This window comes from Phaseolus vulgaris, chromosome 4 (genome assembly GCF_051622355.1).
Source record: "Phaseolus vulgaris cultivar YP4 chromosome 4, ASM5162235v1, whole genome shotgun sequence".
NCBI classification, from domain to species: Eukaryota; Viridiplantae; Streptophyta; class Magnoliopsida; order Fabales; family Fabaceae; genus Phaseolus; species Phaseolus vulgaris.
In genome coordinates this window covers 23,350,558-23,366,758 of record NC_143501.1, presented here as the reverse complement: position 1 = coordinate 23,366,758, position 16,201 = coordinate 23,350,558, and the positions used below count along the sequence as shown (strand labels likewise).

Genomic DNA, 16,201 nt, shown 5'->3' with positions numbered 1-16,201 from the left:
TGATCTCATCCTCTCTAATAGAGGCTCTCATCATGTATAGCTCCATCTTTTGCCTATACTCCTCTACACTCATATTTCTTTGTTGGAGTCTTTGGAGCTTGTCCATCAACTCCCTATTGTAGTAAGAGGGTATATGGCGGCGTCTTAGGGCTCCCCTAAGGTCATTCCAATACTCTATGTGAGGCTCTCTATGAAGACGCCTATCTCTTTCTAAAGATGTCAACCAATACATAGCGTTTCCTTGAAAACTAAGAATGGCTAGGGGTACTTTCCTTTCTTCACTCACTCTATGGCAAGCAAAAAGTTGTTCTACCTTCATTTCCCAATCTAGGTATACTTCTACATCTTCTTTACCATGGAAATGAGGTAGGTCTACCGTAACCTCTTTTGGGCTTTCTTGCTCTCTTCTTCTATTCCTCCTAGGGGGTGGTTGATAATATTCATTTATTCTAAGACTTTCCTCCCCAAGAGAATCATGATTTTTAGAGCTAGATGCATGAGAATGTAATTTTTTTGATATTTGAGAATTCTCATCCTTTGCTTTAGTCAATTCATTCATTTTCTCCAATTGTCTATATGAAATTAATTGAACGTCCTTGGCAAGTTGTTTTAAAAGAGATTTAAAGGACTTCATATCACTTTCAATAGATTTAGAGGAGTGAGAAGACATGACTAAAACTTTGTGTTTAGAAGTGCTTTACTTTAAGAAAGAAGAGGAAAGTTAATGAAGGTAGCTTTCCAGGTAAGAGAGATGAGTCACTAAGGACTACTTAAGTACCAAGTCTTGCCTTAGCCAAAAACTATCCCTTAAAAACTTCACACAATTCTTTTTCTAAGTAAATTACTTAGAACACAATGAGGATTAAGAAATCAAATTTTATGCAAGAAAAATAATGCAAAGCTATTTAACAAATAAAGCAATTTATCAAAGCTTTAAACAAAGATGTACGTAAGCAAATTTAAGCAAAGCTAAGCAAGAATTACCGTAAAACAATCTAGCTAACACAATTGAAATTGCTAATCTACAAAGCTTTAAACTAGGTGTTTTCTAGGTGAGGCTTCTCAGACACTTTGAGCCTTTGAAGACACACTCACCGTCTAATCGTGATTAATCCACTAATTAACAAAGTGAAATGTAATTACAACTCAAGAAATGCAAAGACTTTGACTTGTTTTTGCTCTTCTTTGTTGTGCCCTTCAAAGTGTATGGTGTGTTTTCGGTATTTGTACTTGTTGTTGCTCCCTTGCCTTGAACCTCTTATGATTTAAGCAATTAAATTCTCTAAAACAGTACCTACTAAGTAGAGCTAGACTATCCTCAAGTCAATTTCCACTCAACAAGCACCAATTGAAAATTTATCCAACAACAATTTTAGAGGTCAAGAAAAGAATGCAAGAAACAAATTAAATTTGAAAAACAGTACCACAACAATTGGATTTAATGATATGACACAACTTAGAAGGAGTTCATAATAATATTGGACAAGCAAATAAAAGAAATAGGCACTCAACAAAAGTTGGCACACAAAAGGAACCTAAAGATAGGCACTAGAACTGATTTGAAAAACCAAAACAGCACTACTGGAAAAATTGAGGTTCAGAAAGAGTGACTTAAAATATTTATGTTGAGCTGGCTATTTTGAATTTGCTTTTGAAAATATAAACACGAACGATTCAATGTCTTGGCAAACTTTTGGCACTGGAATCACACCAAAAACATGCACCAAATAATTGTGATAAATTTTTCAAATTCACTGTCTAATTACCGTCAGTTTTAGAACCAGAATGCACACTTTTTTTTGTATGATTTATCATTTTTTTATATTTTTCCTTTTCAACTGATTCTTTTTTTCTTATTTTTCTAACACATCAAACCACTGAAATCCAGAGTTTCAGAATTTTCCTTCAACGTATTTCAATTTCATAAAACAAAACAGCCAGTACAAAATTTGTAAAAACAGAGGAATCTTAATTCTGGAATAAAAAACAGAATGAGAAACTACAAAAACACAATGGAATTAATGTTATAGGAATTTGTATGGATCTATCATACAAATATGAACTCAAACTAAAAGGAAAAATGCACCAAAGGAACAAATCAATTCAGAATTCAAATTAAACACTCAAATCAAATCAAGAAACAAATGAATCAAGAAAAGTACTACTAAGATTTGTTGACATTCTTGGAATTACATGACTAGACAAAACATATGGATTCGGAAAATAAAATGACTCAATAACATCATATGAACCGAACAGAAATTCAAACAAGACTCAAGTAACCTAAAATCAAAACAGCAACACAATTCACCATAGATTCCTACACAAAAATTGAAAATAAGGTGCTCAAGAACAAATTGAACAATTTCTACCGATTGAAATGCTTATAATAGCATCCAAATCAAATTAAAAATGTAAAAACAGCAAGACAACATGAACAAGAGATGAACAACATGAAGATAAGAAGAACTCAAACAGAAAAATGAAGAGAAACACTTATCTCTTGAAGAACCTATGCTCTTGATACCAAATGATGACTTTGAGCTCTTGATCTTGCGATTTTAGTGGTGGTTTTGGCGGAAGCATTCACGGATTGAGGTGGAATAAGGCTCTCCTAGGAGTTGTGTAAGCCTTAGAGGTGCATGAAGAGTATGAAGATGAGAGAGGTTCGGTCAACTCTCCTTGAGGTGTATTTTTGGAAGATTAAGACCTAAATCTAAAGAGATTTTAGGCAAGGGAGTATGAATGGCACAAATTTGGCAGCATTTCAATACTCAAAATAATCTTGCAAATACATGAGGTAGGCTCCTCCTTATATAGCCTTGGAGGACCGGAAATGAAAAGGTAATGGTCATGAAATGCTAGCCAAATGACATGTAAATGTGGCACCTAGGAAGTCACATGGTAAGCGTGAACTAAGAGTGGCTTTTGGTGCGCCTAAGCCTAAAATGACCGGCCTAAGTTAGCTTAGTAGTTTCTAGAAACCGTAAGCTAACTTAGGTTGGTTTTTAGAAACCAACATTTTTTCTACTTACAATTTAAACAATTTTAGAAAAGGAAATTCTATACTATTTTGACAAAAATTTAAAAACTATGCTACGCTTGATTATAGACTTCTTCGAACATGTAGAGGTAGGTTTCTCTGCCATCAGTGGCAGTGTCCCAATCCTCATCAAGCCTCTTGGTCATTGCCCTTGTAGTTGGCCTTATATGTCTTTGTGTATGACCTTCCTTTGAAGTGGTGCTTGGCCCTCTTCCATCAATGTCAATATAAAGTTCTTTGTTTGAAATTGATGCACGTAGAAAATTCATTTATATGGATCTCTCGCATATAAAATTCTTAAGAATGTTTCCTAAATATCAATCTCTCGCATACTTATAAAATAAACTTAGAATCACACTCAGACGTTAATGGCAATTAACATTTCAAGTCTATCTCTAACACTCAAATATGTTAAGTATTGATGTTTAGGTCTGAACCCTAAAAATACCTCTCGGTCAAATTTAAGATTCTCAATTTGTCACGAAAATTTAAAAGTAAAACAATAATACCAATAATCAATCTAGAACTGAATATTTTAATATAAGATATCACCTCAATACATAAGTGTTCGACCAGATTACTCCCAATCCCAAAGGGTAGAATTAGTCACGAATACTTCTAGCACCTTTCATTCTCCCAATTGGGTTACAAATCACTCAATGGTGTTTTCCTCTCAATCCGCTACCCTAGGGATGAGCCTCTAACCCCTTCTTTAACCTAACTTTCTAGGGTTATGTTGTTTTTTATGTCGCACTGATGGGCTAAGTGATAAAACATAAAAAAGACCTAATATGTCTAACGCATTCTCGCTCAAGTAAGAATATCTCTCTTGAGTGAGAATCTTCTGTTGCAAAATTGGCTTTTTCGGCACTTTTCTCCATTCTGGGACCTTCAATCTTTCTCTTTTTAAGCTCAAATCATTCCTCTTTAATCCAAATCTCCAATCTTTCCTAGAAACCTGCAATTAACACCAAATTTGGGAATAAAATGCTCTTATTCAAATAAAGATCATAAAAAATGAAAAAATGTATAAATTCGTAAATTAGGGATTATTTGATATGTAAAGTAGCAATAAATCCTCATGAGTGCCTATATTTTAATATGAAATATTACTGAAATTACGCACTTATCAATGATGTTCACATATGCTATGCTTATTCTGTTAGAATATATCTCTTCAAACAATTCACCCCCCCTCTAGTTTAAAGCCATATATTCTAACATTTGGCATCAAGAGCTTGGTTCTTGAAAGTTATTCAAGTTGATCCAAAAATCTTTTTTCTATGGCTGGAAAACAATCTTTTGAGGAATGTGCTTCAATCTACAAACCACCTTTATTCTGTGGATTGAATTACAAATATTGGGAAGCAAGAATGAAAATCTTTATGGATCTATTGATAAAGGAATTTGGGATTCAATTGAGAATGGTCTTTACATTCCAAAGTTTAAAAAGAATGGTTCTTTCATTGCAAAACCTGGGTCTCAATGGACCAATGATGAATGTAAGATGGCCAAGCTTGATTGTACTGCTCAAAACATAATAGCTTCTGCACTAGATACTAATGAGTTTTTTAGGATATCAAAATGCAAAACTGCTAAGGATATGTGGGACACACTCAAGGCTGCTCATGGACACAATGAACCAAAGGAGGCAATGACAAAGAGTCAAGCAAGAAGGAAAAGAAGGCAAAATAAGAAAAGCCTCAACCATTGCTTCATGGTCAGAAAGGAGGATGACTCAAGTAGTGTAAGTTCATCAAACTCCTCAAACTCTGAAAATTATGGTCAATTGCTTCAAGCCTTTCAAGAAACACATGAAGAAGCCAACCGATTAGCTCTCTTGAACAATCGGTTAAAAGAAAAGAACAGTTGGCTTGAAAACAGAGTAAAGACACTGGAAGAGGAATTAGAAAATTCAAAAACAGATGTTGAAAATCTTGAAATCATTTACAAAAAACTCCTCGTGCAAGTGTGATACTCTAGTTTGTGAAAATTGCGAAAATCTTGAAAAGAAGGTCCACTATCTTGTAAAAACTGTGGATAAGCTTTCTAAAGGCCAATCCAACTTTGAGAGTGTTCTAGAATCTCAAAACTGTGTTTTTGGAAAAGCTGGATTGGGTTTTAAAACACAAAACAAACAAGATAGATTTTCAAAATCATTTTCGAAAATGCCAGAAAAACAATCGATTGGACTATTGAAACAATCGATTGTTACATGCTTCTATTGCATGAAAAGAGGTCATTCTGTGAGGTTCTGTAAAATTAGAAAATATGTTGTTACTAAAGGTCTTATGAAGTGGATTCCTAAGGGTAATAAAGCTTTAATTGATGAGTGTAAACCAAATGGACCCACATTCATAAGGGGACCAAATCTTTGTACTTGAAAATCCTTTTTGTAGGAAATCTTGGAGGAGAGCAAGCAACTGTGGTACTTGGATAATGGATGCTCCAAGCACATGACAGGGGACAAATCAAAGTTCCTGAGTATCTCTTTTATGCGAGAGGGTCATGTCACCTATGGAGACAACAACAAAGGAAGGATTCTTGGGAGAGGATCCATAGGAGACAAAGACATCTTGGTAATCCATGATGTGCTTTATGTAGAAGGCCTAAAGCATAATCTGCTGAGCATTAGCCAACTATATGACAAGGGATATCAAGTGATGTTCAAGTCAAACACATGTGAAATCTGTCTACCCAACACCAAAGAGGTAATGTTGGTAGGTAAGAGAGTTAATAATATGTATCTTCTAGATATCTCTTCACCATGTTCAATTGGATGTCTTCTATCCAAGCAAGATGAATCTTGGCTTTGGCATAGAAGAATTTTTCATATTCACATGAATCACTTGAACAAGCTAATTTCAAAGGATCTTGTGATTGGGCTGCCAAAACTCAAGTTTGAAAGGGATCACATTTGTGAAGCATGCCAAAAAAGGGAAACAAGTGAAAAGTTCTTTCAAAATTAAAAATGTTGTTTCATCTTTGAAACCTCTTGAACTTCTTCACATGGATCTCTTTGGACCCTCAAGAACTATGAGTCTTGGTGGAAATTATTATGCTCTTGTTATTGTTGATGACAATTCTAGGTACACTTGGACTCTTTTCTTGGAATCAAAGAGTGATGCCTTTTCTACATTCAAAAAGCTAGCAAGAAGGTTGCAAAATACAAAGAACAGCAACATAGGTTCTATTAGAAGTGATCATGGAGGAGAATTTCAGAATGAGAAGTTCAGCAAATTCTATGAGAAGATGGGAATTCTGCACAACTTCTCTGCTCCAAGAACACCACGGCAGAATGGAGTGGTAGAGAGGAAGAACAGGTCTCTTGAAGAGCTAGCAAGGACAATGCTTAGTGAATCATCACTTCCTAAGTACTTTTGGGCAGATGCAATGAACACCTCATGTTATGTGATGAATAGGGTGCTTATAAGGCCTATTTTGAAGAAAACTCCATATGAACTCTTCAGTGGAAGGAAGCCTAACATCAGTCATCTCAAAGTCTTTGGCTGCAACTGTTTCGTTCTCAACAATGGAAAGGAAAACTTGGGAAAGTTTGATGAGAAACCGGACCTTGGTATCTTCATAGGGTATTCACTCACAAGTCATGCATATAGAGTCTACAACAAGAGGTTGATGAATGTAGAAGAATCAGTCACGTTGTCTTTGATGAGGTAGATCGCAGAATCAATCAAATCCCAAAGACCAGTGCTGAAGAAGATGAACAGAGCATCAGTTTGGAGAAGCTGGAAATCTGTGCAGAAAAACAACCGGTTGATTTGTAGAAACAACCGATTGAAATTCTGCAACAGAGTCAGCTGCCCAAGGAGTGGAGGACTCCTACAGATCTGTCAGTGGATAACATCATAGGACAGATAAAGAAAGGTGTCTCCACACGTAGCTCCATCTCAAACTTCTGCAGGCACACAACTTTTGTCTCTCAAATTGAACCAAAGTCAATTGAGGAAGCTCTCAAGGATGAGAAGTGGGTTGAAGCTATGCATGAAGAGTTGAATCAGTTTGCAAGGAATGAGGTATGGTTTATTGTCCTTAAAACTAATGAAATGAATATTATTGGTTCGAAATGGGTTTTCAGGAACAAGCTAGATGAGGATGGTGTGATCACAAGGAACAAAGCAAGGCTAATTGCCAAAGGCTACAATCAAGAAGAGGGCATAGATTATGGTGAAACCTTTGCTCCTGTTGCTAGATTGGAGGATGTGAGGCTGCTGCTGGCTTTTGCGTGTATGAGTGGTTTCAAACTCTTCCAAATGGATGTCAAGAGTGCCTTCTTGAATGGCTACATCAATGAGGAAGTCTATGTAGATCAACCACCGGGCTTTGAAGATCATAAGTATCCCAACCATGTCTTCAAGTTGAAGAAAGCTTTGTATGGACTGAAGCAAGCTCCAAGACAGTGGTATGAGAGGCTTAGCAACTTCCTGCTATCTCATAGATATGAAAGGGGAATGGTAGACAAGACTCTCTTCATCAAGAAGTCAAATGCAAAAATAATTCTTGTGCAAATCTATGTTGATGATATCATCTTTGGTGCTACACAAGATAGTTTGTGTGAAGAATTTGTGGCTGCAATGAAAGGTGAGTTTGAAATGTCTATGATGGGAGAATTGTCTTTCTTTCTTGGATTGCAGGTTAAGCAAACAAAGGATGGGATCTTCTTAAGTCAATCAAAGTATTGCAAGGAGATTCTCAAGAAATTTGAAATGGAGAGTTGCAAAGAAGCAAGCACTCCAATGCCATCAAGTTGTTACATGGATGCGGATGTTGCTGGAAAGAGTGTAGATCAAACAAAATACATAGGATTGATTGGATCTTTGCTTTATCTAACAGCTAGTAGGTCGGACATCATGTTTGCGGTGTGTCTATGTGCAAGATATCAAGCACATCTTAAAGAGTCACACTTCAAAGCTGCAAAAAGAATTATGAAATATCTCAAAGGAACATCATCTGTTGGATTATGGTATCCTTCTCACTCTCCAATTCATTTAATTGGTTATTCAGATTTTGACTTTGCAGGTTGCAAGCTAGATAGAAAGAGCACAACTGGCACTTGCCACCTTCTTGGCTCAAGCCTAATCTCATGGCATAGCAAGAAGCAAGCATGTGTTGCTCTCTCTACTGCTGAGGCTGAATACATTGCTGCTGGAAGCTATTGTGCACAGATTCTATGGCTCAAACAACAACTTGCAGACTTTGGATTACAAATCAGCAAGGTTCCTTTGATGTGTGATAACACAAGTGCCATCAATCTTACCAAAAATCAGATTCAGCACTCAAGGACCAAACATATTGAGATAAGGCATCATTTCATCAGGGATCATGTAAACAATGGGAACTGTGAAGTGAAGTTTGTGGAGACCAAACTGCAGCTAGCTGACATCTTCACAAAACCTTTACCAAAAGAGAGGTTTTTCTTCTTAAGAAATGAGTTAGGTATCCTTGATCTTAATAATCTCTCCTAAATCTGTTTTGATACATGCTAAAGTCTATTTGTGAAGACAAATAGGGGGAGAATTAATTGGTTCTTGTATATCTTTATCTGATATTGTATAATCTGTTAAAATCTCTAATATAAAAGTGTTTTCTGCTACTGCTGATAAAAACAACCGATTGTTTCGTGTAAACAACCGATTGTTTATCAAGTTTTATGCTTTGAATATATAAAAATCTAACCTGCTGCTGTAAGAAGCATTGGATAGTATAAATGCTATTTTTGCAGGTACTCCTTCAGATTCAATCAGATCAAACACAAGCACCATGGATTTGTCTTCATCAAATAGGGGGAGATTGTTGAACCAAGTGGTGTTGAAACTTTGAAGAATCCAAACCCTTTGAAGGATGTTGAAGCCTTGGATGTGCTTGTTGTTGCTGTGCTGGTTTAGTTTAGTTATGGGGTAGTTTGAGTGTTGTAATCCACCCCTTGATCGAATCTAAAGCATAGACATTCTCAATCTTTGTGAAAGTAAAATGTTTTTCAAACTAAGTTAAAACAAGCCATTGTTTTGTCAAAACAATCGATTGTTTATACTTAGATGTTTTGAGAAAAGATTGAAAACTGTTTTTCAAATGGTTGAGCTGTTAAAACCAAAACAACCGATTGATTCGAGGAAACAACCAATTGTTTGTTTTGGGACCATAACATAAAAAATGTTTTATCTTTGACTGAGCTTTAAATGATTTAACTGCTTACGCTCTAGTCATTAAATGCTTTGACCAATCTTTTAATGCAATTTAAGAGTTTGTTAAGATTTGATAACAAACAACATCTTTGAATAAATTCAAAAAAACAGATTTGAGTAACAATCTTTTACAAGATTTTGAAAAGAATTTTTGAGTTTTTCAGAGAGCTGAGATTGCTTAAAGTTTGTGATTGATCAAAGTGTGTGGAATAGGATTCTGCTTGTATTGATTTCAGATTATCATCTGTAACAAGTGTAAGGATTACAAGGATTATACTTGTTACAAATGATAATCTGAAATCAATACAAGCAGAATCCTATTCCACACACTTTGATCAATCATAAACTCTAAGCAATCTCAGCTCTATGAAAAACTCAAAAACTCTTTTCAAAATCTTGTAAAAGATTGTTACTCAAATATGTTTTTCTGAATTTATTCAAAGATGTTGTTTGTTATCAAATCTTAAAAAACTCTTAAATTGCATTAAAAGATTGATCAAAGCATTTAATGACTGGAGCGTAAGCAGTTAAATCATTTAAAGCTCAGCCAAAGGTAAAACAGTTTTTCTGTTATGGTCCCAAAACAAACAATCAGTTGTTTCCTCGAATCAATCGGTTGTTTTGGTTTTAACAGCTCAACCATTTGAAAAACAGTTTTCAATCTTTTCTCAAAACATCTAAGTTCAAACAATCGAATGTTTCGACAAAACAATCGGTTGTTTTAACTTAGTTTGAAAAGCATTTTACTTTCACAAAGATTGAGAATGCCTATGCTTTAGATTCGATCAAGGGGTGGATTACAACACTCAAACTACCCCATAACTAAACTAAACCAGCACAGCAACAGCAAGCACAACCAAGGCTTCAACATCCTTCAAAGGGTTTGGATTCTTCAAAGCTTGAACACCACTTGGTTCAACATATTCTTCTTAGGCTAATGTGAGCCCAATTTATTATATTTACACCATATCTTACAAAAAGACTAAAAGAAAAACAATTGTTATCTTGGCTCTTGCTTGTGCTCTACTCTTGATGATCCTCTTAGGAATGCTTCGGCCTAAGTGATTGGTTGTCTAAGATGTTTGGCCTAGCCTTGAACCTTATTTTATGCTCATGGTCATCCTTTTAGAAGGATTGGATAACTCTGATGGTGTTGAATCATTCATGCTTTCATTAAGGGATTAGGGACTTAAGAGTCTTTAATAACTTTGCTAGGAAAATGGATATGGAAGTTAGGCTCGAACAAGGAATGTGGAAGGAGATATTGGACTCTAAATACAAGGGCTGGAGAGAATTAAGGATCATCGGTGAGGATAAATCAGAGCCCCCTTTGGTGGAGGAACATTAGGAAAATAGGAAAAATGGAGGAATGTGAATACAATTTTGAGGATCACATAGAATGGGAAATTGGGGAGGGGAAAAGCATAAGGGTTTGGGAGGATAAATGGGTTGGGAACATGTCATAAAAAAATAAATATTTAAGGCTCTATAACATAGAAAACTGCAAAGAAGCAAGGCTGTGTTGGAAGCTTGGAAAATAATATATAGTTGGACTCCTTCCAATGGAGAAAGGGGCCTATGGAGTGGGAATTTGTTTTGTATGAAACTCTAATGAATGAACTAGATGGTATAAAATTGAGGATTGAGAAGGATGATAGATGGAAATGGAAACAATAACAAACACAAACCTACATGATGAATTCAACTTACTACCTATTGCAAAATGAAGCGGTTGGGCAGAATGATTTTCTATACAAGAAATTTTGGAAATTTAAATCACGTCCTTCATTACAATTCCTAGCTTGGAGAGTGATAAAAAAATAGAGTGGCAATGAAGGATAACCTTAGAAGAAGGGAACTAAGGCTAGACAGTGTACTTTGTGTTTTCTGTGGTCAATAATAGGAGTTTGTCACTCACCTATTCTTGAATTGTACTACTACCTTGGTTGTTTGGAATGAATGTTTAAACTGGAGACATACGACATACTACAAATACATTTCTCATCTAGGAGCAAGACACCTTACAGTATTAGGGAATAGTGCTTGAAACATTCAATTAATTATTTGTCGATAAAACATCTTTACTCACTTTGAAAGGGGATTTTTTTTTTTTTCAATTTGTTATTGTATAGTGAGCAACTTCTAAAAAAGATTCATGTAGTAGGTTTGACATTTTTTATTTAAGTTAAACTTTAAAAAAATATTAACTTAAAACACTTAATAAAAGAAAGGTTAAAGCGACCTTACAACCAGCTAAACAATTTATTCCTATATATGCCTAATTAATTTGACCAGTCCTAAAAATTGACTTGTAGTATCTAATATTCAAAATTTTAACACGATTCCAAGTCAATAATAGCTCCCCGATAATCTCAAATATAAATTTCCTTACATTTATTTTTGAAAATGAAGATTTAATATTTTCAAATAGAAACTTCGATGTATATATAACTTCAATAGTCCCTATAATGACGAAATGTCATATATCGTAATAAATAGATTGATATTGATTGACTTCTCGAGATAATATCTTACTTTTCTCACCACTAATATAGCCTTATCCTACCGTCATCATATAATCAAAAAGATTAATCAATTACCTAAATTCAAATAAATTTAATTAGATGGTTATTACTATTATTTTAACTCTGCTGATTAAAAAACTATTATTTTAACTCTTATAGGGTAAACATTAAAATAATGTAGGGATTTCTCTTTAGGCTTAATTAAGTTGTCTCAAATTGGATGACTTAAGTTTTTCTTTAAACCACAAAAAGTTTTTGTTAGTACTTAAGCTACACATTTTGTTTTCTTGTTATGTGAGATCCCAAAAAGAAAAATAAGTATATTATCAGCGCTTAAGTGATTTTTATTTGGAACGCTTAAACTTAGTCAGAAAAGGTAAAGGAATACGTTGTTGTGAGGAATTAGTGAGTTAATTAAATTTTATGATGGCTTAAACACCTCTTTTAAAAACTGATTAAGACTTAATAATGTTTATAAAAGACAAATTTGTTGGCTATTTTATATGGACTTAGACACTTTGAAATAGGACTGCCATGATTATGAGTAGCTAAATTTCATTAGAGTTTAATGTAATTGGTCCTCTTTCATGCAGTCGCTACTCTTTTTTTTTATTCAAAATTGTTATTGATTATTCTTTTTCTTTTATATATATATATATATATATATTATTAGGATTTAGGTCTGTTTTTTTTAGATTTTTAACCTACATTTTTTATATTAACTGGAAATCCCTTAAATATTCTTTTTAATTTAATATATCATTGTCTGATAAAATTATAAAGAATAATTATAGGTCACGAAGTCTAATAAAATTAAATTAATAATTTCATAAATTCAATTTATGCTATAAATACATCAACTATTTGATTCTTAAAATCTAGAAATAAATGCTTTATTTATCTAGGTACCACACAAATATATATGTGAATATGGTCTTATTTAATTTCAGTTCTTACTGGTGCTAGATGGATGTGGAAGCATAATAATGTTTACAATATTTGGGCTCCTATTGTTTAGCAACAAGGGTTTTGAGCTTGTTTATGAGTATATCAAAATCATATTGGCTTCTAATCAGACTGAGACGCACGTAATGATCATCATCACTATATAGACTTCCTGTACGACCATTGATGCCAGCAGCTTCAAGGATTTCATAGCAGTTTTTGTCTTCTTCTCTCTCACACTTCAACCAAGCGTAAGCTGTGGTGTGAAGAAATTCAAACGAAATTGTTAGTTAACAAAAAACGAAAACTTGCACTTGATCATGTCATTGGTAATTGACGTTTACCTGGTGAGAGATCTCTTTCCCTTTTGAAGAAGGTGCAGTATTGGGAAGACAGTTTCTGCAGAGAAAAGCGTTTTGATTTAGATATGGTTTCTTTCAACTTTATCCAACGATGTCTCATGGTTGAATATGCAAATTTGAATATCTCTTTTCCATCATCTCCTTCAAGAACAACGTCCAAAAGCTTTAAAGCTCTCAGCTGAGCCTCGCGGGAAACTCCCATGGTGTTCATATCCAAATATGTCAACATCTTTTCATATACTGCTTCATCCTCTATTATTGCCCATCTGTTAAAACAACACAGTGATTAACAATTAACAAAATTCATTTCCATACAGTTATATCTGTTGATGAACATGTTTCATAGCATATATATCTCACCCAAATCGGCTCCCAGCATGGCCTGTGAGCTTGGAAATTGTGAAGATCATAAGATCATCATCAGCTGGTGAAGGAATGGCAGTGTAATGTGGCCAATAATAGGCACGATCATAAATGTATTTCACATTATCACCTTCAAGAACTCCCTTAGTCAACTTTCCATCAGGATTGTTTGGTGAAGTGACAAACTCAATGAATGTAGAGTTACTATCTGTCTTGTTAATCCATGAGGATGTGCTTCCTTCATAACTAAAATTCCTAGCATTGAAAAATTGTGTCTGTGTTCTGTACACCTGTAGCAAAAAGTTTGTTGAAATTATTAGGACAAAGATTCAATTTTAATTTGAAAATGACACGAAAAGTACATATAAATTTTGTTGAAAGTGTGGAATGGAACTTACAGGGTAATATGGTGGTGTGGCAACTACTTTTGCTGGAGATAGTGAAGATGTATCGGGAGACAAGGCATAAACTGCAGCATTTAGGAGTTGTGTTGAGCCACTTCCAAATACAATGTGTTTTCCTTCAGTTATTGCATTTCCAACTATGTCATGAAGTTTTTGGATATGGTCCACCAATAGTTGTGAGATGTATGATCCATCACTATAAGTATAACCCATTCTGTGCCACCCTGATACTAATATAGCACTGCTTCTGGCATGTTTCTTCCAAAATGGCTCCAAAAAATATGGATCCCCACTGCAATTAACATTCAATTCATGTAATTTTTTTTTATAATTTGTCTATTATCTAATATGGCATGATCAACTGATATGAACAAATGAGAAATTAGAAAAGTAATTTATCCAAAAAAATATGACTAATTAACAATTATTTTGTAGATTAAAATATTGTATAAAAGGAATATACCATTTGAGAAATAATGTTATATCTTCCTAAAAAACAAATATCCCAATTAGTATTTTATTATTTTTTTTCCTAAACTTTCTAATCCAAATTTTGAAATATCTTAGGTTTCTGAATATTTTATTCATTAAAAAAAAGTCGGTTTTTGTTATCAAAGAATATATTAACTGAGAATATAAAAGTCTTCAAGTCAACCACTTCGTGTCATCATCTGTAATTTCTTTTGTAATGTGTGTTCTTAATATCTTAATTACTTCAACATAATCAACTTATTTGAATAAATAGAAGGGACCAAATTTTAGATGATGTAAACAAGACTTCCAACATATAGTTTTAACAACAAAGACAAAAATGTCAACATATAAAAAACTAAGATCGGTCAACATTAGGGTTAAGACTAACAACAAAATTCTCAAAAAAGTTTTAAAACAAAAAAATATTAAATCTTTTGGATTTATGGATATAGAATCTAAAATTTAGTTTGCATAAACTTTTTGTAAATATTATTGTATATTTATATAATTTTGTTGCCCATAAAAAAACTATTGCAAAACTGAGACCATAGGTTGAATTGATAGCAGTTAATATATTGAATTTATGAGAAGGGTTTACCTTCCAGCATTGGCAGAACAATTAGATAACAGCTTGGAGCAATCAGATCCAGTGTAGCATGGATTGCACTCACAAACTTGTTTATGGCCTTTAAGAACAAGACCATCAAGGTATGCACTTCCATGTCCTGAACATTCTATGGCTGCCACAGCCTCAGCTTCTTCTGCAGCTTTTCTGCTCCAAGGGGCTTCCCATTCTCCCCTGCAAACAATCATGTTTGAACCACACAATACAATCATGAATGTAACAATGAATGATAAATTCATTGGACTTGTTTTTCTGGCCACTCTCTTCTACCTAGTTTTTCTTATGAAATAATATTCATGCAATTTTCTGAGTTGAACTTTTAGGTTTCTGAAATGTAGAGGCTCATGTCATGCATTTATATAGCTAGAGATACAGCCTACAGGTTTGAACATAACGGAAGGATAAAAGAAGAGAGTTCATTTAGTATACGTTTCTTGTACTCAAAATTAGGGCACGCTGACATAATAGGAAAGGAGAACATATTCTCCTTAATATGAGTTTCTTGGTAAACTCCTTTTCTAATATTAAGCAAAATTGAAATTGGTTTTTTCATAAACTAAAACTATCTTATGCATGATTTAATCTGTAAAAACTTTCACATAATTTTTCTATTTTTTTATTTATAACTTCTTCTTATAATCTTACTTATTTCGAATTCAAATTCGTTTTTATATTTTTCTTTCCTTGGAGAATTTATTGAAAATTTTGTCCAAACAAGTATAATATTTATGAGTACTTAAAATTTTATACATGCACATATACTTATAATTAATATTTTTTTAAATGTATTTATTATAGAAATTTACTCAAAGTGCACTAATACATAAAATTAATGAGAGTAATTTAATTTTTTATGAAATACAATTAAGTTCATTAAAGTTATGATGGATTAGCAACTATATATATATTAGAATATATTTCAAAATATAAATATATATTACTCTTAAAAACACATCATCCGAGACATCAAGGGTAAAAGTATTTTAAAATATAAGTATATATATACTCCAGAATGATGTATTTTATTGCATATTAAATATTTTCTCTACACAAAAAATGAAAAAGTTTCATAATTTTGTAAAAATTAAAATTTCATTATTTAATAGTTAAAAATTAAAAAAAATTAGAAGAGTTTCATTGAATTTAAGAGTATGAAGTTGAAATATCATTATAAAAGAAATCAAATTCTTTTGTTGGAAAGAATTATGGGATAAACATGGAAAAAACTTCAGGAATGAGTCATATGTTTATCAGACAAAT

At 33.4% G+C, this 16,201-nt stretch overlaps 1 protein-coding gene across 2 annotated transcripts; it reads right to left on the bottom strand.

The window, feature by feature from the left end:
* Positions 1–12,558: 12,558 nt before the first annotated feature.
* LOC137837370 (tryptophan aminotransferase-related protein 3) lies at positions 12,559–15,271 on the bottom strand. 2 transcript variants are annotated; one of them, XM_068646347.2, is made up of 5 exons: positions 14,915–15,271; positions 13,837–14,134; positions 13,436–13,728; positions 13,058–13,341; positions 12,559–12,969 (listed from the first exon to the last, which is right to left on the bottom strand). In XM_068646347.2, the coding sequence occupies exons 1-5, from the start codon at positions 15,178–15,180 to the stop codon at positions 12,776–12,778; spliced, it is 1,335 nt and encodes a 444-aa protein (XP_068502448.1). In that variant the 5' UTR covers positions 15,181–15,271; the 3' UTR covers positions 12,559–12,775. The 2 variants fall into 2 exon arrangements, with proteins under 2 accessions (XP_068502448.1, XP_090157701.1); XM_090301575.1 differs by lacking the exons at positions 13,837–14,134; positions 14,915–15,271 and having other exon boundaries at positions 13,436–13,743.
* Positions 15,272–16,201: the final 930 nt, after the last annotated feature.